General features: G+C 36.6%; 1 protein-coding gene across 1 annotated transcript; it reads right to left on the minus strand.

Annotated features, from left to right (window-relative positions):
* Positions 1 to 3,889: 3,889 nt before the first annotated feature.
* On the minus strand, positions 3,890 to 10,076 carry LOC123560506 (toll-like receptor 4). Its single transcript, XM_045352692.2, has one exon. The coding sequence runs from the start codon at positions 9,675 to 9,677 to the stop codon at positions 7,068 to 7,070; it is 2,610 nt and encodes an 869-aa protein (XP_045208627.2). The 5' UTR covers positions 9,678 to 10,076; the 3' UTR covers positions 3,890 to 7,067.
* Between the last annotated feature and the right edge of the window lie 5,354 nt (positions 10,077 to 15,430).

Below are 15,430 nucleotides of genomic sequence, written 5' to 3' on the forward strand. Positions count from 1 at the left end.
AATCTTTGACCTTTAGCTGTGACCTTGACCTTGAACTGATATGACTGACTCATGAATTCTGCACAACGTCTCGATGAGGTGATCATTTGACCCAAGTATCATGAAAATCCTTCAAGGGGTTTAGGAGATACAGAGCTCAAACCTTTGACCTTGAGTTGTGACCTTGACATTGAGTTGACATGGTTGATTCATGAGCTCTTGATGAGATGATCATTTGACCCAAGTTTGATGAAAATCCTTCAAGGGGTTTAGGAGATACAGAGTGGACACAAAATGGAAGGCTCAAACCTCTGACCCTAAGCTGTGACCTTGACCTTGAGCCAGCATGGCTGACTCGTAAGTTCTGCAAATCAATTTGATAAGGTGATCATTTGACCCAAGTTTTATAAAATTCCTTCAAGGGGGTTTAGGAGATATAGAGTGGACACAAGTGGAAGACTCAAACCTTTGACTTTCAGTTGTGACCTTGACCTTGAGCCGGCATGGCTGACTCATAGGTTCTGCACATCGTCTTGATGAGGTGATCATTTGACCCAAGTTTGATGAAAATCCTTCAAGGGGTTTAGGAGATATAGAGCGGACACAAATGGAAGGCTCAAACCTTTGACCTTCAGTTGTGACCTTGACCTTGCGCCGGCATGGCTGACTCATGGGTTCTGCACATCGTCTTGATGAGGTGATCATTTGACCCAAGTTTTATCAAATTCCTTCAAGGGGTTTAGGAGATATAGAGCGGACACAAAATGGAAGGCTCAAACCTTTTACCTTGAGTTGTGACCTTGACCTTGAGCCGGCATGGCTCTCATGGGTTCTGCACATCGTCTTGATGAGGTGATCATTTGGCCAAAGTTTCATGAAAATCCTTCAAGGGGGTTTTAGGAGACATGGAGCGGACACGAAAGTGTTACAGAGAGACGGACGGAAGGACGGACGGAAGGACGGAAGGAAGGACGGAAGGACGGACGGAGACCATTCCTATAACCCCCCACCACTTGTGGCGGGGGATTAAAAATCTAGAAGACCTTAGAAACAATACCTGCAGATAAAATAAATCCGTATTGTAGGTAAAGTACTAGAGACCAATCAATGACATAAATAATAATCCTACTTTGCATTTACCTATACACCTGTCTGATACAAGTTAAAAGGAACAATGAAGTAACTGTACGGTTAAAAACTTAGTGATTTCATTTTAATGTCAATTTTCATGGTAAACATTGAAAAGTTTATTTTTTCTTGTTTTATGTATAATTTGTTATGGTACATATAGCATGATATCTAAATTTCAGTTTAAAAAGTGGATCTGATTTTTTTTATTAGACTTTAAACTATATGCAAGCATTGGTCAACTTTTTTGTATTGAGATAAGTTCTTCCCGCAATAATCCAATTATAATTGGGGATTAAATATTTATCAATGGTTTGAAAGGTAGGGCTATCTCTACAGGAGCGGCTGCATAGAATTTCTGAAAATCTTAAATAACATGGTTAATAATGACAAGACTTAAGTATCATACTCAGTATATATCAGCAACCTGCGTTTTTTAAATCGATTTTAACAATTTGAAATAGTAGCTATTATCTCTAAAAATTGACATACATATTACAAAGCATCTGACATAAAGCTGTGCAAAATCCTCTAAAACCCGGAATCCTCTGAAAAGCGGACTTCTGACTTGATCTGGACAGGGTCCTGTTTTCAGAGTTTTCACTCTTATATCTCTAATACCTAATTGCTTTCGTGTAAACCGTAATACTCCGCTATCATATTATTTGCAATCAAAACAATGAATAACTAAAAGATTCCTAGAATTCATTTAAAAGTATAAAATGAGATAGGAATTATCAAGTAAATACATATAAAATTGACTGCAACATTCACTTCAAAACGCCAAACAAAGTAATTAATAATTAATTAGTAATGATGAGAAACAAACAACATACAAGAGGGCAATGATAACCCTATATCGCTCACCTGAGTTACACACAAAGCCAACACATTAGGACAAAACGAACAAAGGAACACAGTGGGGCACCGCCTTGGAACGGTCAGTGGCAAAAGCACCACTGGGGAGCTTAAACCGGTTTATGGTGCGCACCCAACCTCACTCTTAATCCCCACCATGTTCCAAAGACACGGGACAGTGTAAATAAAAGTAATCCCCTACAGGCGAATCTCCAACACACGTAATGGAAACAAAAAGGCATGATTAAGAATATTTAAGATGGGTATTGATATTTGTATCAAACATTAAACATGTGGTCCTATTTTCTTTCAAATACAAGAAGTGTACGTCAGTAGGTCAAGATTAAGACTATTTAAGGTGAGTATTGAAATCTGTATCAAACATTATACAGAAGTTCCAAATCTGTTTGCTGTAGCTTAAGAAACAAGAAAGTATGTCAGCAGGTCAGGTAAGAATATTTAAGATGAATATTAAAATCTGTATCAAAAGTTAACTACGTGGTCCAAATGTCTATGCTGTACCTTAAACAAGAAAGAAGGGCAGTAGGTCATGACTAAGATTATTCAAGAACAGTATTGAAATATGTATCAGAAATTAAACACATGCTGTAACTTCAAAAACAAAAAAATGTAGGCCAGTAGTTCACGATTAAGAATATTGAAATTTGTATCAAATATTATACTTGTGGTCCAAATTTCTTTGATGCCATTACTTTAAAAACAAGCAAATTCGATGAATTGGTATCCCCCGCCGAAAGGGTTTGTGGTGAGGAATGGCAAAATAATATATCGGTCAAAAAGTTAAGGATGTTAATAAGAAGCAAATAATTTCATTAGTCAAAATCAATTTAACAGAAAACAAATGTTTAATTAAAGAGTACACAATAAATGTATGATACTTTGATCCTGACTAAAGAATTTATTTTGAATGGGATATGCTTATTGTAATAAGCTTAGCTTTTAAAATTAAATGCAGTTAATTGAAATGTGAGCTTGAAGTTTAACTGGAACGAAATATTGTCTTTGAGTGGTTTGGCACCAGGTGTTGCTGATTAACATGTACATTTGTACATAAAAGAACAGATGTCCTTAAGAGAACACAGGTAAGATATCTTGAACATGGCTGAGGGCAAGGTTTGTGCAGTCACAACTTAACATGTTGAAGGTTTGAACATTTAAAAAAAAAAAAAAAAAGGAATGGAAATATAATTATATATGTATATATTTATTTTTTTAGGGGGTGGGGGTGCGGGGGAACGGGAGAGGAAACAAAATTTCTCATGTTGATTATAAATATTGATGGAAAATTAAAAATGAAAAAAAAAAAAAGGTAAAAGGATGAAGTTGAGGGGGTGGGGGGGGGGGGGCAGAGGATGCATGATTAGTGGTGGGCATGACTGTATGGAGGAGTGAGGTGGGAGAACTTGCATGTTGATAAATAATCATGGAAGGTTTTGAAAAAAAATCTAAAATAAGAAATGAAAAAAAAATATTATTATTTGTTTTTTTGGGGGGAAGGGGGGTTGGGAGGGGGAGGGGGTGTGACCAAGGCAAGTGGGTGACCAGGTGTAGGTGCGCAACTTCACATGTTTCTAATAAATGTTCACAGAAAAGAATGAAAGAAATTTAATGAAATTCTGCCGAATAGTAAGTCGATTTTTTTTTTGGGGGGGGGGGGGGGGGGGGGGCAGAGGATGCATGATCAGTGGTGGGCATGACTGTATGGAGGAGTGAGGTGGGGAAATGGTACAACTTGCATGTTGATAAATAATCATGGAAGGTTTGAAAAAAATCTAAAATAAATGAAAAAAAAAATTTTTGCGGGGGGGGGGGGGGGGGGGGGGGGGGGGGGGGGGGGCATTGGGATGGGGAGGGAGTGTGACCAAGGCAAGTAGGTGACGAGGTGTGGGTGCGTAACTTCACGTCTTATAATAAATGTTCACAGAAAAGAATGAAAGAAATTTAATGAAATTCTGCCAAATGGTAAGTTTGTTATGTACAAATATGTGGATTTTTAGACAATTAAAGGGCAATAACTCTGAAGTTACAAAAGAAATCCGTACAAAATTGTGTGTGCACAACCACATTATAGTGCTCTAAATTCTGTTAAAGTTTCAAAGTTCAAGGTCAAATATATCAAAAGTTATCATGGAGAAATTGCCATATCTATAGATCTATAGTACCCTATATTATAGTTAACACTAGAAACTTCTAAGGGCCATAACTCTGGTGTTACTTGGGCAATCTGTCTGAAACTTGATGGGCCCCATAACCTCATAGTGGTGAACATGTTTATGAAGTTTGTCTGAAAAAAATGTAAAATAATGATTTTTTTTTTTTTTTTTTTTTTTTGGGGGGGGGGGGGGGGGGGGGGGGGGGGGGGGGGGGGTGTGATCAAGGTAAGGGGGTGACCAGGTGTGGGTACACAACTTCACATGTTTGCAATAAATGTTCATGGAAAAGAATGAAAGAAATTTAATGAAATTCTACCAAATGGTAAGTTTGTTATGTACAAATATGTGGATTTTTATACAATTAAAGGGCAATTACTCTAAATTTACAAATAAATCCAAACGAAATTGTGTGTACACAACCACATTATGGTGATCTAAATTCTGTTTAAGTTTCATAGTTCTAGGTGAAATATATCAAAAGTTATGATACAGAAATTGCCATATTTATAGTACCCTATATAGTTAACACTAGAAACTTCTAAGGGCCATAACTCTGGTGTTACTTGGCCAATCTGACTGAAACTTGACGGGCCGCAAGAACTCATAGTGGTGAACATGTATATGAAGTTTTAAATAAATATTCCCAATCATTTCCTAGATATGGCTCCGGACGGACGGATGGAAGGACGGAAAGACGGACGGACGGACGGACGGACAACGCCAAAACTATATCCCTCCGACTTTCGTCGGGGGATAACAAATACGTCTATGTAAAACAAGTTTTTCCTTTGATTTGAGTGATGACCCAGCTTTTGAACTCACATGACCCAATTTCGAATTTGGCCTAGGAATCATCAAAACAAACCAAGTTTCGCGAAGATAGGGCCGTAAAGGGGGTCTTTACAGTGTTTACAAGCTTTTCATTTGATTTAAGTAGGCTTTTATTTTTGACTCCACACGACCCAGTTTTGGACTTGGCATTGGAATCATAAAGGTAAACATTCTGACTAAGGTCATTAATGTGGCCTCAATGGTGTTAACAGGCTTTTCCTTTGATTTGGCCGGGTGACTTAGTTTTTGACCCCCTATGTCCCATTTTGACTTGGCATTGGAATCATAAAGATGACCAAGTTGCATGAAGATATGGTCATAAATATGGCCCCTAGGATGTTAACAAGCTTTCCCTTCGATTTTACCTGGTGACCGAGTTTCTGACCCTACATAATCCAGTTTTAAACTTGGCCTAGAGATCAAGATAAACATTTTGTGCAAGTTTGCATCAAATCATGGCAAGAATGAAACCTCTATATGGCTGAAAATGTCAAAATAGAAATTCTTTTACCCTTTCAGGGACAGTAACCCATATAGAATCTAGCCGGTTTTCGTAAGGGGCCATATCTCAAAAACCTATGATTGGATCTGACGGATTCATCATGGAATCTAAGATCTTGTTTTAAAGATATTTTGCAAGTTTCTATCAAATCAAACCATAAATGAAATATTTATATGGCTGCAAAAGCCAAAATAGCAATGTTTCGCCTTATATGGGACCATATCTCAGGAAAACAAAGAAAAATATCAAACAGGGAGTGCCACGCACCAAAAGCGCAGCCTCCTCAAAACGAACCCCTCAGCACGCAAACGCGTGCACCACACACACACTCAAAGCTTACACATCAGGACAAAACGAACAACACACACACACACACACTCAAAGCCAACACATAAGGACAAGACGAACAATAAGCATACACACACGCGCGCACACAAAGTCAACACACAAGGACAAAACGAACAAACAAAGGAACACAGTGGGGCACCGCCTTGGAAGCCATGATGAGATCTGGCCAGTATTCGAAAGGAACCGAGATATTATGCCAATAAAAGTTGTGTGCAAGTTCGATAAATATCAATTTCAAAATGTATTCTCTATAGTGTTCACAAGCCATAACAGCAAATTTTGGCCCTTTAAGGAGCCAAAACTCTGGAACCCATGATGGGATCTTGCCACTGTTTGACAGAACCTAGAAATTATGCCAATACAAATTGTGTGCAAGTTTGATTAAAATTGATTACAAAATGTGGTCTCTATCGTGTACACAAGAAATTGTGGACGGACGACCCCGACGGACGACTGACGAAGGGTGATCACAAACTACGTGACAGGCGAGCTAAAAATGTACCCAGAAATGATATCAGTAAAAGCCAAAACGACCCTTTAAACAGAACCAATTTACATGTGTCGATCAAATTTTATTTTTGGTTGCCTATTATCATTGTTGATACAATCTTATGAACCCATTGTACTAAGAAAATTTGATAAACGCTGAAGAGTGATTAGGGAAATTAAACCTGTCAATAATGAAATAACCAATCAACAATGCTGCCTTTAACAAAATTTGTAAAACCAACACACATGTGTATTTGTCAATAAATTCAAAATACATAGTTATGCAATACACTGCATCAAGGCTCATAATCTTTTAACAAATTCATATTTTTTCTTTGTGTAAACAGTGTTTAGATTAAATCCCTACATTTAGATATTCTTGTATTCGCTCATCATGATTCTTTCTGAGGACTGAACACTTTCAACATTTCTCATATAATTATTATTAAAAAAAACATTAGCAGCAAATCTAAATGATAGCGCATGTAGTACTATCTAAATGATAGCGCATGTAGTACCAAAAGTAGAAAACAGAATTATAAAGTAAATATTTACATTAAATGCCTTCCATGTTAATTTATTTCCGTTCATGCTAAGTTTACTGGTTATTGAAAACTAAATCAAATATTTGTATTTTTTCACAAGTTTGTCACGAAAAGTTTCTTAGTAGATATAAATGTTTGATCACTATCGTACTTAGTATCACATGTGGTTAATATAAATCACCATCTACATGTCATATCAATCTAAATCAACTTCTAGTTAATACATTCGATTGCCTCGTGCAGGCTTTGCCAGAAAAGTTGTTCACCTTCGCTATTCGTGGTATATTCCAGGTAAGTGTTTAACTGAATCCAGTTTAACATTTCATTTGACATATGTCCGGCTGGAATATTTTCGAACATCACCACTACTAAACAATTTGATCCTTGACGTGAATAGACATTGTCCATTCTTGCCATGTTGAACTCGTACATACACCAAGTGCTTTTCACGAAATCGTCTGATAATATAGTAACTGTTTTCTTACTGTTCCTTATAGCCTGTAAGATGTTGTCGATTATGTTTCTGCCGGGTTGGAAATCTCTTCCGTGTAAACATAATTTTAAGCCCTGATTTTCAAGATACGGAACTAGTTTGTCCGATACGAATTGCGAATTCTCGTCGGCGTAAGAAATGAATGCATCATATATGTACTCAGTGTTTTCGGTCTCATTGGTCATGTCTCTGTACCCAAAATGTCGTATTTTTGACAATCTGATTAGATAGCGAAGCTTCCATCGGTTCTTGTAAATCAATGCTCCAATCAAAATTGCAAGAAATATAGAAAGGCCAATGGAACTGAGAACTATTATCAGAACGTATGATTTGCATTCTTTATCAAGTCCTTTCACCATTGCAATGAAAACATCTGCTGATATTCTTTTTCCTGTGTTATCTTGAAAAATGTAACCTCTAAAGCCTACCATACTAGTTTTGTATTTAAGCATCCACTTCAAGAAATCTTTTTCTTCACAAGTACAAGCTATGGTGTTGTTTCTTAGATCAATTTTAAATCTTCCTCCATGCCGTTTCAGATTATCTTCTAATTTTGTTCTAAGACTTCGCGGTAGGCTGCGGAGAGCGTTGAATCGCAAATTTAAATACTTCAGACTGTTTAAATTACTGACATCAACTGTCCAAGCGTCTATATTATTTACACTAAGATCTAGTTTTTCAAGTTTGGTAAGCTTAGAAAAGACAGTTGGTGCCATGTACTTTATAATATTTGATGAAAGATTTAGAACTTTAACATTAGTTAAATTATCAAATATTTGTGAACCTTCATTTGCATCAGACAGAACTAATCCAAGAAAATTTTGATGAAATTGTAAGTTTTCAACCGAACTAAGATATTTTGTCGCAATCGGCCTTACGTATGAACAATAATTACGTGACAAGTCTAAATATCTTAATTTTGGAAAAGGCCCTACAGGTTCAGCCCAAGAATATAAGACGTTCCCAGAAATATCAATGTATTCAATTTCATTATTTGGTGGATTAATAAAAATGGATGTAACGTTATATTGAAGAGTACTGTCAGCCAGATATAATTTTTTCAATTTTTTCGGAAATCTTGGTAAATGTTCGCTAAAGTTTATGCGTTTGTTTGGCTCAAAATAAGGACATCCATCAATAGAGTTACTGATATTACGCAAAAAACTTTCTTTCATAAAGGGGCAATCATCTAAATCAGAAGCATATTTCGGTACTAGATTTTCTGGCTGCTGAAAATATAAAGACGGCTTGTGAGCTGCATTTTGCATATTGGAGTATAACTCGGTTAAGTTTGACAAACAGACTACCTGTAAAAGGTACAGAGAAAATGTAAACTTATTATCTTCCAAGCGTACTATGTTAAGTGTTTTGGGGAGAAGCGCTATTGCGTTTGTTTCGAACAATATCAAACGGTTACTGTTAGCAGAAAACTCTCGAAGGGTTGTATTCCAAAGGTAGCAGATATCTCTTTTCTGAACCCGTGTACCAATTCCAAACGTAGTGTACACTTTTGAATAATTCAATACTTGTATATTTGTGAATTGAAGACCAAATGATACGTTTCTCAAATTCTGAAATCCTAACTGCATGTTCTGAGACAGGTCTAAGACTTCTAGCATTGAAAGCTTCTGAAAAGCTCCTGCATGTATACTTGTTATATTACATGATGATATATTTAACTCTTGCAAATGTAGCAAACTTTCAAAGGTATTATTGGTGACCAGAGGCAAGTTGCAGTATCCGTTTAATCCAGACACTTTTAAATATTTCAAGCTTCTGATGTAACGGTAACATTTTGGAAAAGGCGTGTTTTTCAAACCATCGATCTGCAGCGTTGTTAGTTGGTACAAGTTTTGCAGGTCTGGATATGTTTCGTTTCCTGTCACTTCATGCTTGAAATTTCCATTCAACATCAGAGTTTCTAATGAAGTTGGGAACACAAGAATGTGATCTCCCTTCTCACGGTATACACGTAAACTGTTATTACTAATGTCAAGGAATTTAAGAATTTTGAAATTGTTGAATGCATTATTACTTATTTCACTAATATTGTTTCCTGTCAGATACATACTGGTAAGTCTCTCACATCCCTCTAAGTAAGCTGAACATACTTGATTAATACCATTATATTCAGCATACAAGCGTGTAATATTCGGCCGAGTAACGTTACCAATTTCTTTACAAATCTGACCCAGAGGAAGCATTGTCCTGGAACAGTCCATTTTATTGTCAGAGTAACATAGACATTTTCTATACGGTCCACAGGAATAATGACTTGTGGTAGTATGTATTACACTAATGAAAACGAAAGAAATCCAAAATAAATCCATCGTAATGAATGCAAAAGCCTCAACCACAACTTGTTTAAACACAATTAGATTAAATAGTTCGCAAAATGCATTTACTATGCTGCACTTAAAAGTATTTGTGCACACGTTTGAATCTTAAGAGAGAATCAGCGGCGTCAAATAATCTCAGATGATTAAATAGCTCGCTGCCAAAAGATAACACCGGTATTTTATATAGGCTTCGTTAAAATAAGCTCAGAAAAAAAAAACATACGATAAATTTATATCACAAGGAACATTTGATGAATTTAGAAAATGATAAACAGATTGATATGTTGCTACGAAAAGCAGCCATATCTAACGAGGAAAAAATATTAATTGTTTAAAACCTAGATGACACCATCGTATTTTGTCACAGGATAATGATAAATACGGTATCCACTGAGGCCGTCGAGATAAATATTTTCGTGTTCAGGCTAATAGACGATAACATCATATTTTATGGCTACAGTAACAAAGACAGGGTCGCTATTGACGAACTTTATGCATCAATGCGTGTCTGTACTCTCATGACAATACTGCAAAAACACCAAGAATAACTGATATGTCATACCTAACTTATTGCCGTTGAATTGTAGTATGTACTAAAACTAGATTGTTGATAAGAAAAACATGTTAACAGACAGTTATCCAATCTATAATAACTATCTAATTATGTTTTTACTAGTTCTGTATTTTAGTGTCGCACATGCGTTTGTTTAATGGAGGTTACTATGTCCAGTCTAACAAAAAAGCCTTGTATACGTGATGGAAAATGCGTTTTTCATTGGATAATAGTAAACATTGGTCAGAAAATGTTTGTGTTGATGAAATCTAAGTCATTTTGAAACTGGGTGATCCAAGATAAGTCACTATGTCAAACTAGAACACAGGAGTGACGAATAATACCCCATAATACGGCCTTGATACAAAAGTATGGTAAATTCTATGTTGGAGAGGGGTCATAGCTACATCAAAAAATGGTGGTTTGTAGCTAAAGTCGAACTTCACCTGTATTTGATTATGATGTTACACCTGTGTACCAAAATCATTCAAATATGTCAATACAATCTTGTTATGCCTTTCATAAGTTATTGTCCAGAAACTTTGAGTTTTGCAAACTTTAAGTTGGAAAGGGGCCATAACTATGTCAAAACAATTGTTGGTTTGTATCCAAAGTCGAACTTGAACTATCATTTTATGATGTTACCCTAAATTATTTAAATATGGCAAGCCCTTTATGAGTTATTGTCCGAAAACCATGCAAACAAAACTAGAGCTATCACTAAAGGTGATGAATGTACCCCCGCATGCACTGACACAGTACATTGCAATTTGACGCACACAAGATTGCATAATTATGTGGACTGTATGTATATAGACTGTATGTATACAGTATAGTAACAAAAAAAACAAAGTCCCATAACTATGCAGAATATTTATCTAAAATAATGTCACATGCACCATGCACAACTAGGGTTGGTACTGATCACTTGTGTGAAGTTTCATTAAACTGTGTGTAAGGGTTTGGTAGATTAGGCACGCACAAGATTGCATATGCAGACTGTATGTACATAGTATGTTAACAAGAAACAAAGTCCCATAACTCTGCAATTTTTGTCGCTGAAAGAACCTAACATGCCCCATGCACAACTACTGTTGTTACTGATCACTTGTGTAAATTTTCATTAAATTGTGTCAAGGGGATGGGGAGAGACGGTGCGCACAAGATTGTGTCTATGTATATAGTATAGTAACAAAAAAAACAAAGTCCCATAACTCTGCAATTTTTTTTCTAAAAGAACCTAAAATGCCCCATGCACAACTACTGTTAGTACTGATCACTTATGTGAAGTTTCATTAAATTGTGTCAAGGGGATGAGGAGAGATGGTGCGCACAAGATTGTGTCTATGTATATAGTATAGTAACAAAAAAACAAAGTCCCATAACTCTGCAAATTTTTTTCTGAAAGAATCTAACATGCCCCATGCAAAACTATTGTTGGTACTGATCACTTGTGTGAAGTTTCATTAAATTCTGTCAAGGGGATAAGGAGAGATGGTGCGCACAAGATTGCGTCTACGGACAGACGGCCAGACGGACGGACAGACAGACAGACAACCTGAAACCAGTATACCCCCCTTACAACTTTGTTGTCGGGGGTACAAAGACGGACGGACGGACCAACCGACCGACAAGCTCACATATTAACATCTTTGTGCTCAAAAAGAATTGTTAACTGTAGAAACAATCTTTTAGCATAAAAACATGGAGGCTCAATTGTGTTCAATAACTAGGTTCAAATAATGGAAAAACATTACTAGCTTTCATAACTCAGGTGAGCGACTCAGGGCCACTTCACCCTCTTGTTTAATTGCAAGTCTTTAGGAAATCGAACTTGTCATGCTAGCTACAGTTGCAAATAAATATAGATGCAGTTTCCGAATTTTATGTATGTTGTAAAGCACCTAATAGGCCAATCTGACTAAAGTACATATCCTATTACGCTACGCATAGGATCTGACAACGAGCTATTGATAGCCTCGTTCTGACGACCCTTCCGCTAGCCAATCAAAAGCTAACTTACAACATTCTGCAAGCTTTAAAAAGCCTTGGTTTTTGATATCTACAATTTTTATGTCGAAAGATGTCAGATAGCCGGTTAGCTCAGTCGGTAGGGCACTTGCTCTGTAAGCGAGAGGCCCCGGGTTCAAGTCCTGGATTGACTGCAAATATTTCTTACTCTTTGACATTCGAACAAGTTGTCTGATTGGTTCAAATAAAAATAGATTTGCGAAAATAAAAATAGCAATATTGGAAATCCAAAATATACAGAAGACGACTGTGAGTGGGTCGTTCTCAGATCTTCGTTTAGAAGATCAAGTACTTTAATGAGATTGCTAATAGGTGGACTGGAGATACAAAACTTTATGTATTTGTTAATTCATTAATGTTTAATATATACAAGTCCACAGATTTTTGCAAGATTTGATGATACAAAGGAGCTATCTGGCGTTTTTCTTGGCGGTAATGAGGAAACTCTAGATGCCAAAAATAGGTGCCGATATCCAGCTTGAAGTTTGTGATGGAGATTTTCAGCAACTATTGCTATTATAGATGGTAATTTGTGTTTTAAGCTCACCTGAACAATGCTCAGGTAAGTTTTTGTGATCGCGTCCGGCGTCCGTCATCTGTCGTCAGTGTTTCTGTCCGTCAACATTTAGCTTGTGTATGCGATACAGGCTGTATTTTCAAACTGATCTTCATGAAATTTTGTCAGAATAATAACCTTGATAAAATCTAGGCCAAGTACGAAAATGGATCATCTGGGGTCAAAAACTAGGTCACAAGGTCAAATCAAAGAAAAACCTTGTGTATGCGATAGAGGCTGTTATTTTTCAACTGATCTTTATGAAATTTTGTCAGAATGATAACCTTGATAAAATCTTGGCCAAGTTTGAAAATGGGTCATCTGGGGTCAAAAACTAGGTCACAAGGTCAAATCAAAGAAAAACCTTGTGCATGCGGTAGAAGCTGTATTTTTCAATTAATCTTCATGAATTTTGGTCAGAATGATTGCCATGATAAAACCTAGGCAGAGTTTGAATATAGGTCATCCTTGATCAAAAACTAGGTCACTAGGTCATATCAAAGAAAAAGCTTGTGTATGCAATAGGGACTGATTTTTACACCGAATTTTCATCAATTTTGGTCAGAATGATTGCCTTGATGAAATCTAGGCCAAGGTCGAAAATGGGTCATCTGGGGTCAAAAACTAGGTCTCTAGGTCAAATCAAAGAAAAAACCTTGTGTATGCGATAGAAGCTGTATTTTTCAATTGATCTTCATGGTTTTCTGTCAGAATGATTGCTTTGAAGATCTAGATCAAGGTCGAAAGTGGGTCATCTCGGGTATTTCCAGAGTTAAGGCCCCTGAAATAGTCAAAAATGCACATTTTCACCTTGTGACGCACATAGCTCAAAAGGTATTTGATACAAATTCATGAAACCTTGTCCAAGTCCTAATCACGATATGAACTTGCGCACCTCCTATTTTTCATCTGGGTCTGTCCTCTTTTTCCAGAGTTATGGCTCTTGAAATAGTCAAAAATGCACATTTCATTTTCACCTTGTGACGCGCCTAACTCAGAAAGTATTTAATATAAATTTATTAAACCTTGCATAAATCTTTATCATGATATGAACTTGCGCACCTCTTATTTTTCATCTGGGTCTGCCGCCTACTTCCAGAGTTATGGCCCCTGAAATAGTCAAAAATGCCCATTTTAACCTAATTATGTGACTAGTTCAAAAGGTACTGTAAAATCTGTAATTTTGTGGGCATGAAATTTAGTGCTTTTGGTCAAAAAGGAAATTTCGTAGGAATATGAATTCGTGGATTTCAACTTTTGAAAACAAAATAAATGGGAATTTAACTTGTTCATTGCGATTAAATTTCGTGGATTGACTCAACCACGAAATTCACTAAAATTAGTCCCCCACGAATAGTAATAATTTCACAGTATTTGATGTAAATTTATGAAACCTTACTTGAGTCTTTATCATGATGTGACCTGGACCTTTTTTCTTGAGAATCTTAGTGCTAATTACAGAGTTATGGCCCTTGAAATAGCCAAAATAGTGAATTTTTGTTTGTGAAGCTCATAGCTCAAAAAGCCTAGAATAATTAATCATTTTCATAAAATGTTTGTTGAGGCTATACTCCCTTAAGACTACAAACATTTGAATTATTGCCTCTTATTTGTGACAAATGTACCAGTTGAGGCACACCCTGTGTCCGACAGACATATTCTAGTTTTGGATGATATCAAGGTCGAGTTTGAAAATGGGTCATCTAGGGTCAAAAACTAGGTCACCCAGTCAAATCAAAGAAAAACCTTGTGTACGCAATAGGGGCTGCATTTTACACTGGATATTTAAGTTCAGTTCAAAAAGGGTCAAGTTGAGTCAAAAACTATGTCATTTGGTAAAATCCAATAATAACCTTGTGTATGCAATGGGGGTTGCAGTTTTCACTGGATCTTGCTGGTCATATCAAAGTATATTGCGAAAAACGTTATTATGCAATAGGGGCTGCATTCTAGACTGGATATTTATGAAATTTGATAAGAATGTTTCTCTTAATGAAAATGAGTTAAACTTCCCTAAAAAGACTGAAAATGGGTTAAACTTCCCTAAAAAGTCTGAAAATGGGTTAAACTTCCCTAAAAAGTCTGAAGGTTCTTCTGAAATATCTGTAGCTTGTCGAAAGAATTCTGACAAGGCAGTCTGAAAGACAGCTAAATTCCCCGCCACTGCTATGGATAGCGAAAGGGTAAACCTTTGATTTTAGCTGTGACCTTGAACTGACATGGCTGACTCATGAATTCTGCACAACGTCTTGATGAGGTGATCATTTGACCCAAGTTTCATGAAAATCCTTCAAGGGGTTTAGGAGATACAGAGCTGAAACCTTTGACCTTCAGTTGTGACCTTGACCTTGAGTTATCATGGCTAATTCATTAGTTCTTGATGAGGTGATCATTTGACCCAAGTTTGATGAAAATCCTTCAAGGGGTTTAGGAGATACAGAGTGGACACAAAATGGAAGGCTCAAACTTTCGACCCTTAGTTGTGACCTTGACCTTGAGCTGGCATGGTTGACTCATGATTTCTGCACATCGTTTTGATGAGGTAATTATTTTACCCAAGTTTTATAAAATTCCTTCAAGCGGTTTAGGAGATATAGAGCGGAC

Source organism: Mercenaria mercenaria, chromosome 15 (assembly GCF_021730395.1).
Source record: "Mercenaria mercenaria strain notata chromosome 15, MADL_Memer_1, whole genome shotgun sequence".
Classification (NCBI taxonomy): Eukaryota; Metazoa; Mollusca; class Bivalvia; order Venerida; family Veneridae; genus Mercenaria; species Mercenaria mercenaria.

Excerpts from the sequence above, each read along its gene's own strand:
- LOC123560506 (XM_045352692.2), bottom strand. The coding sequence starts at position 9,677 with ATGGATTTATTTTGGATTTCTTTCGTTTTCATTAGTGTAATACATACT.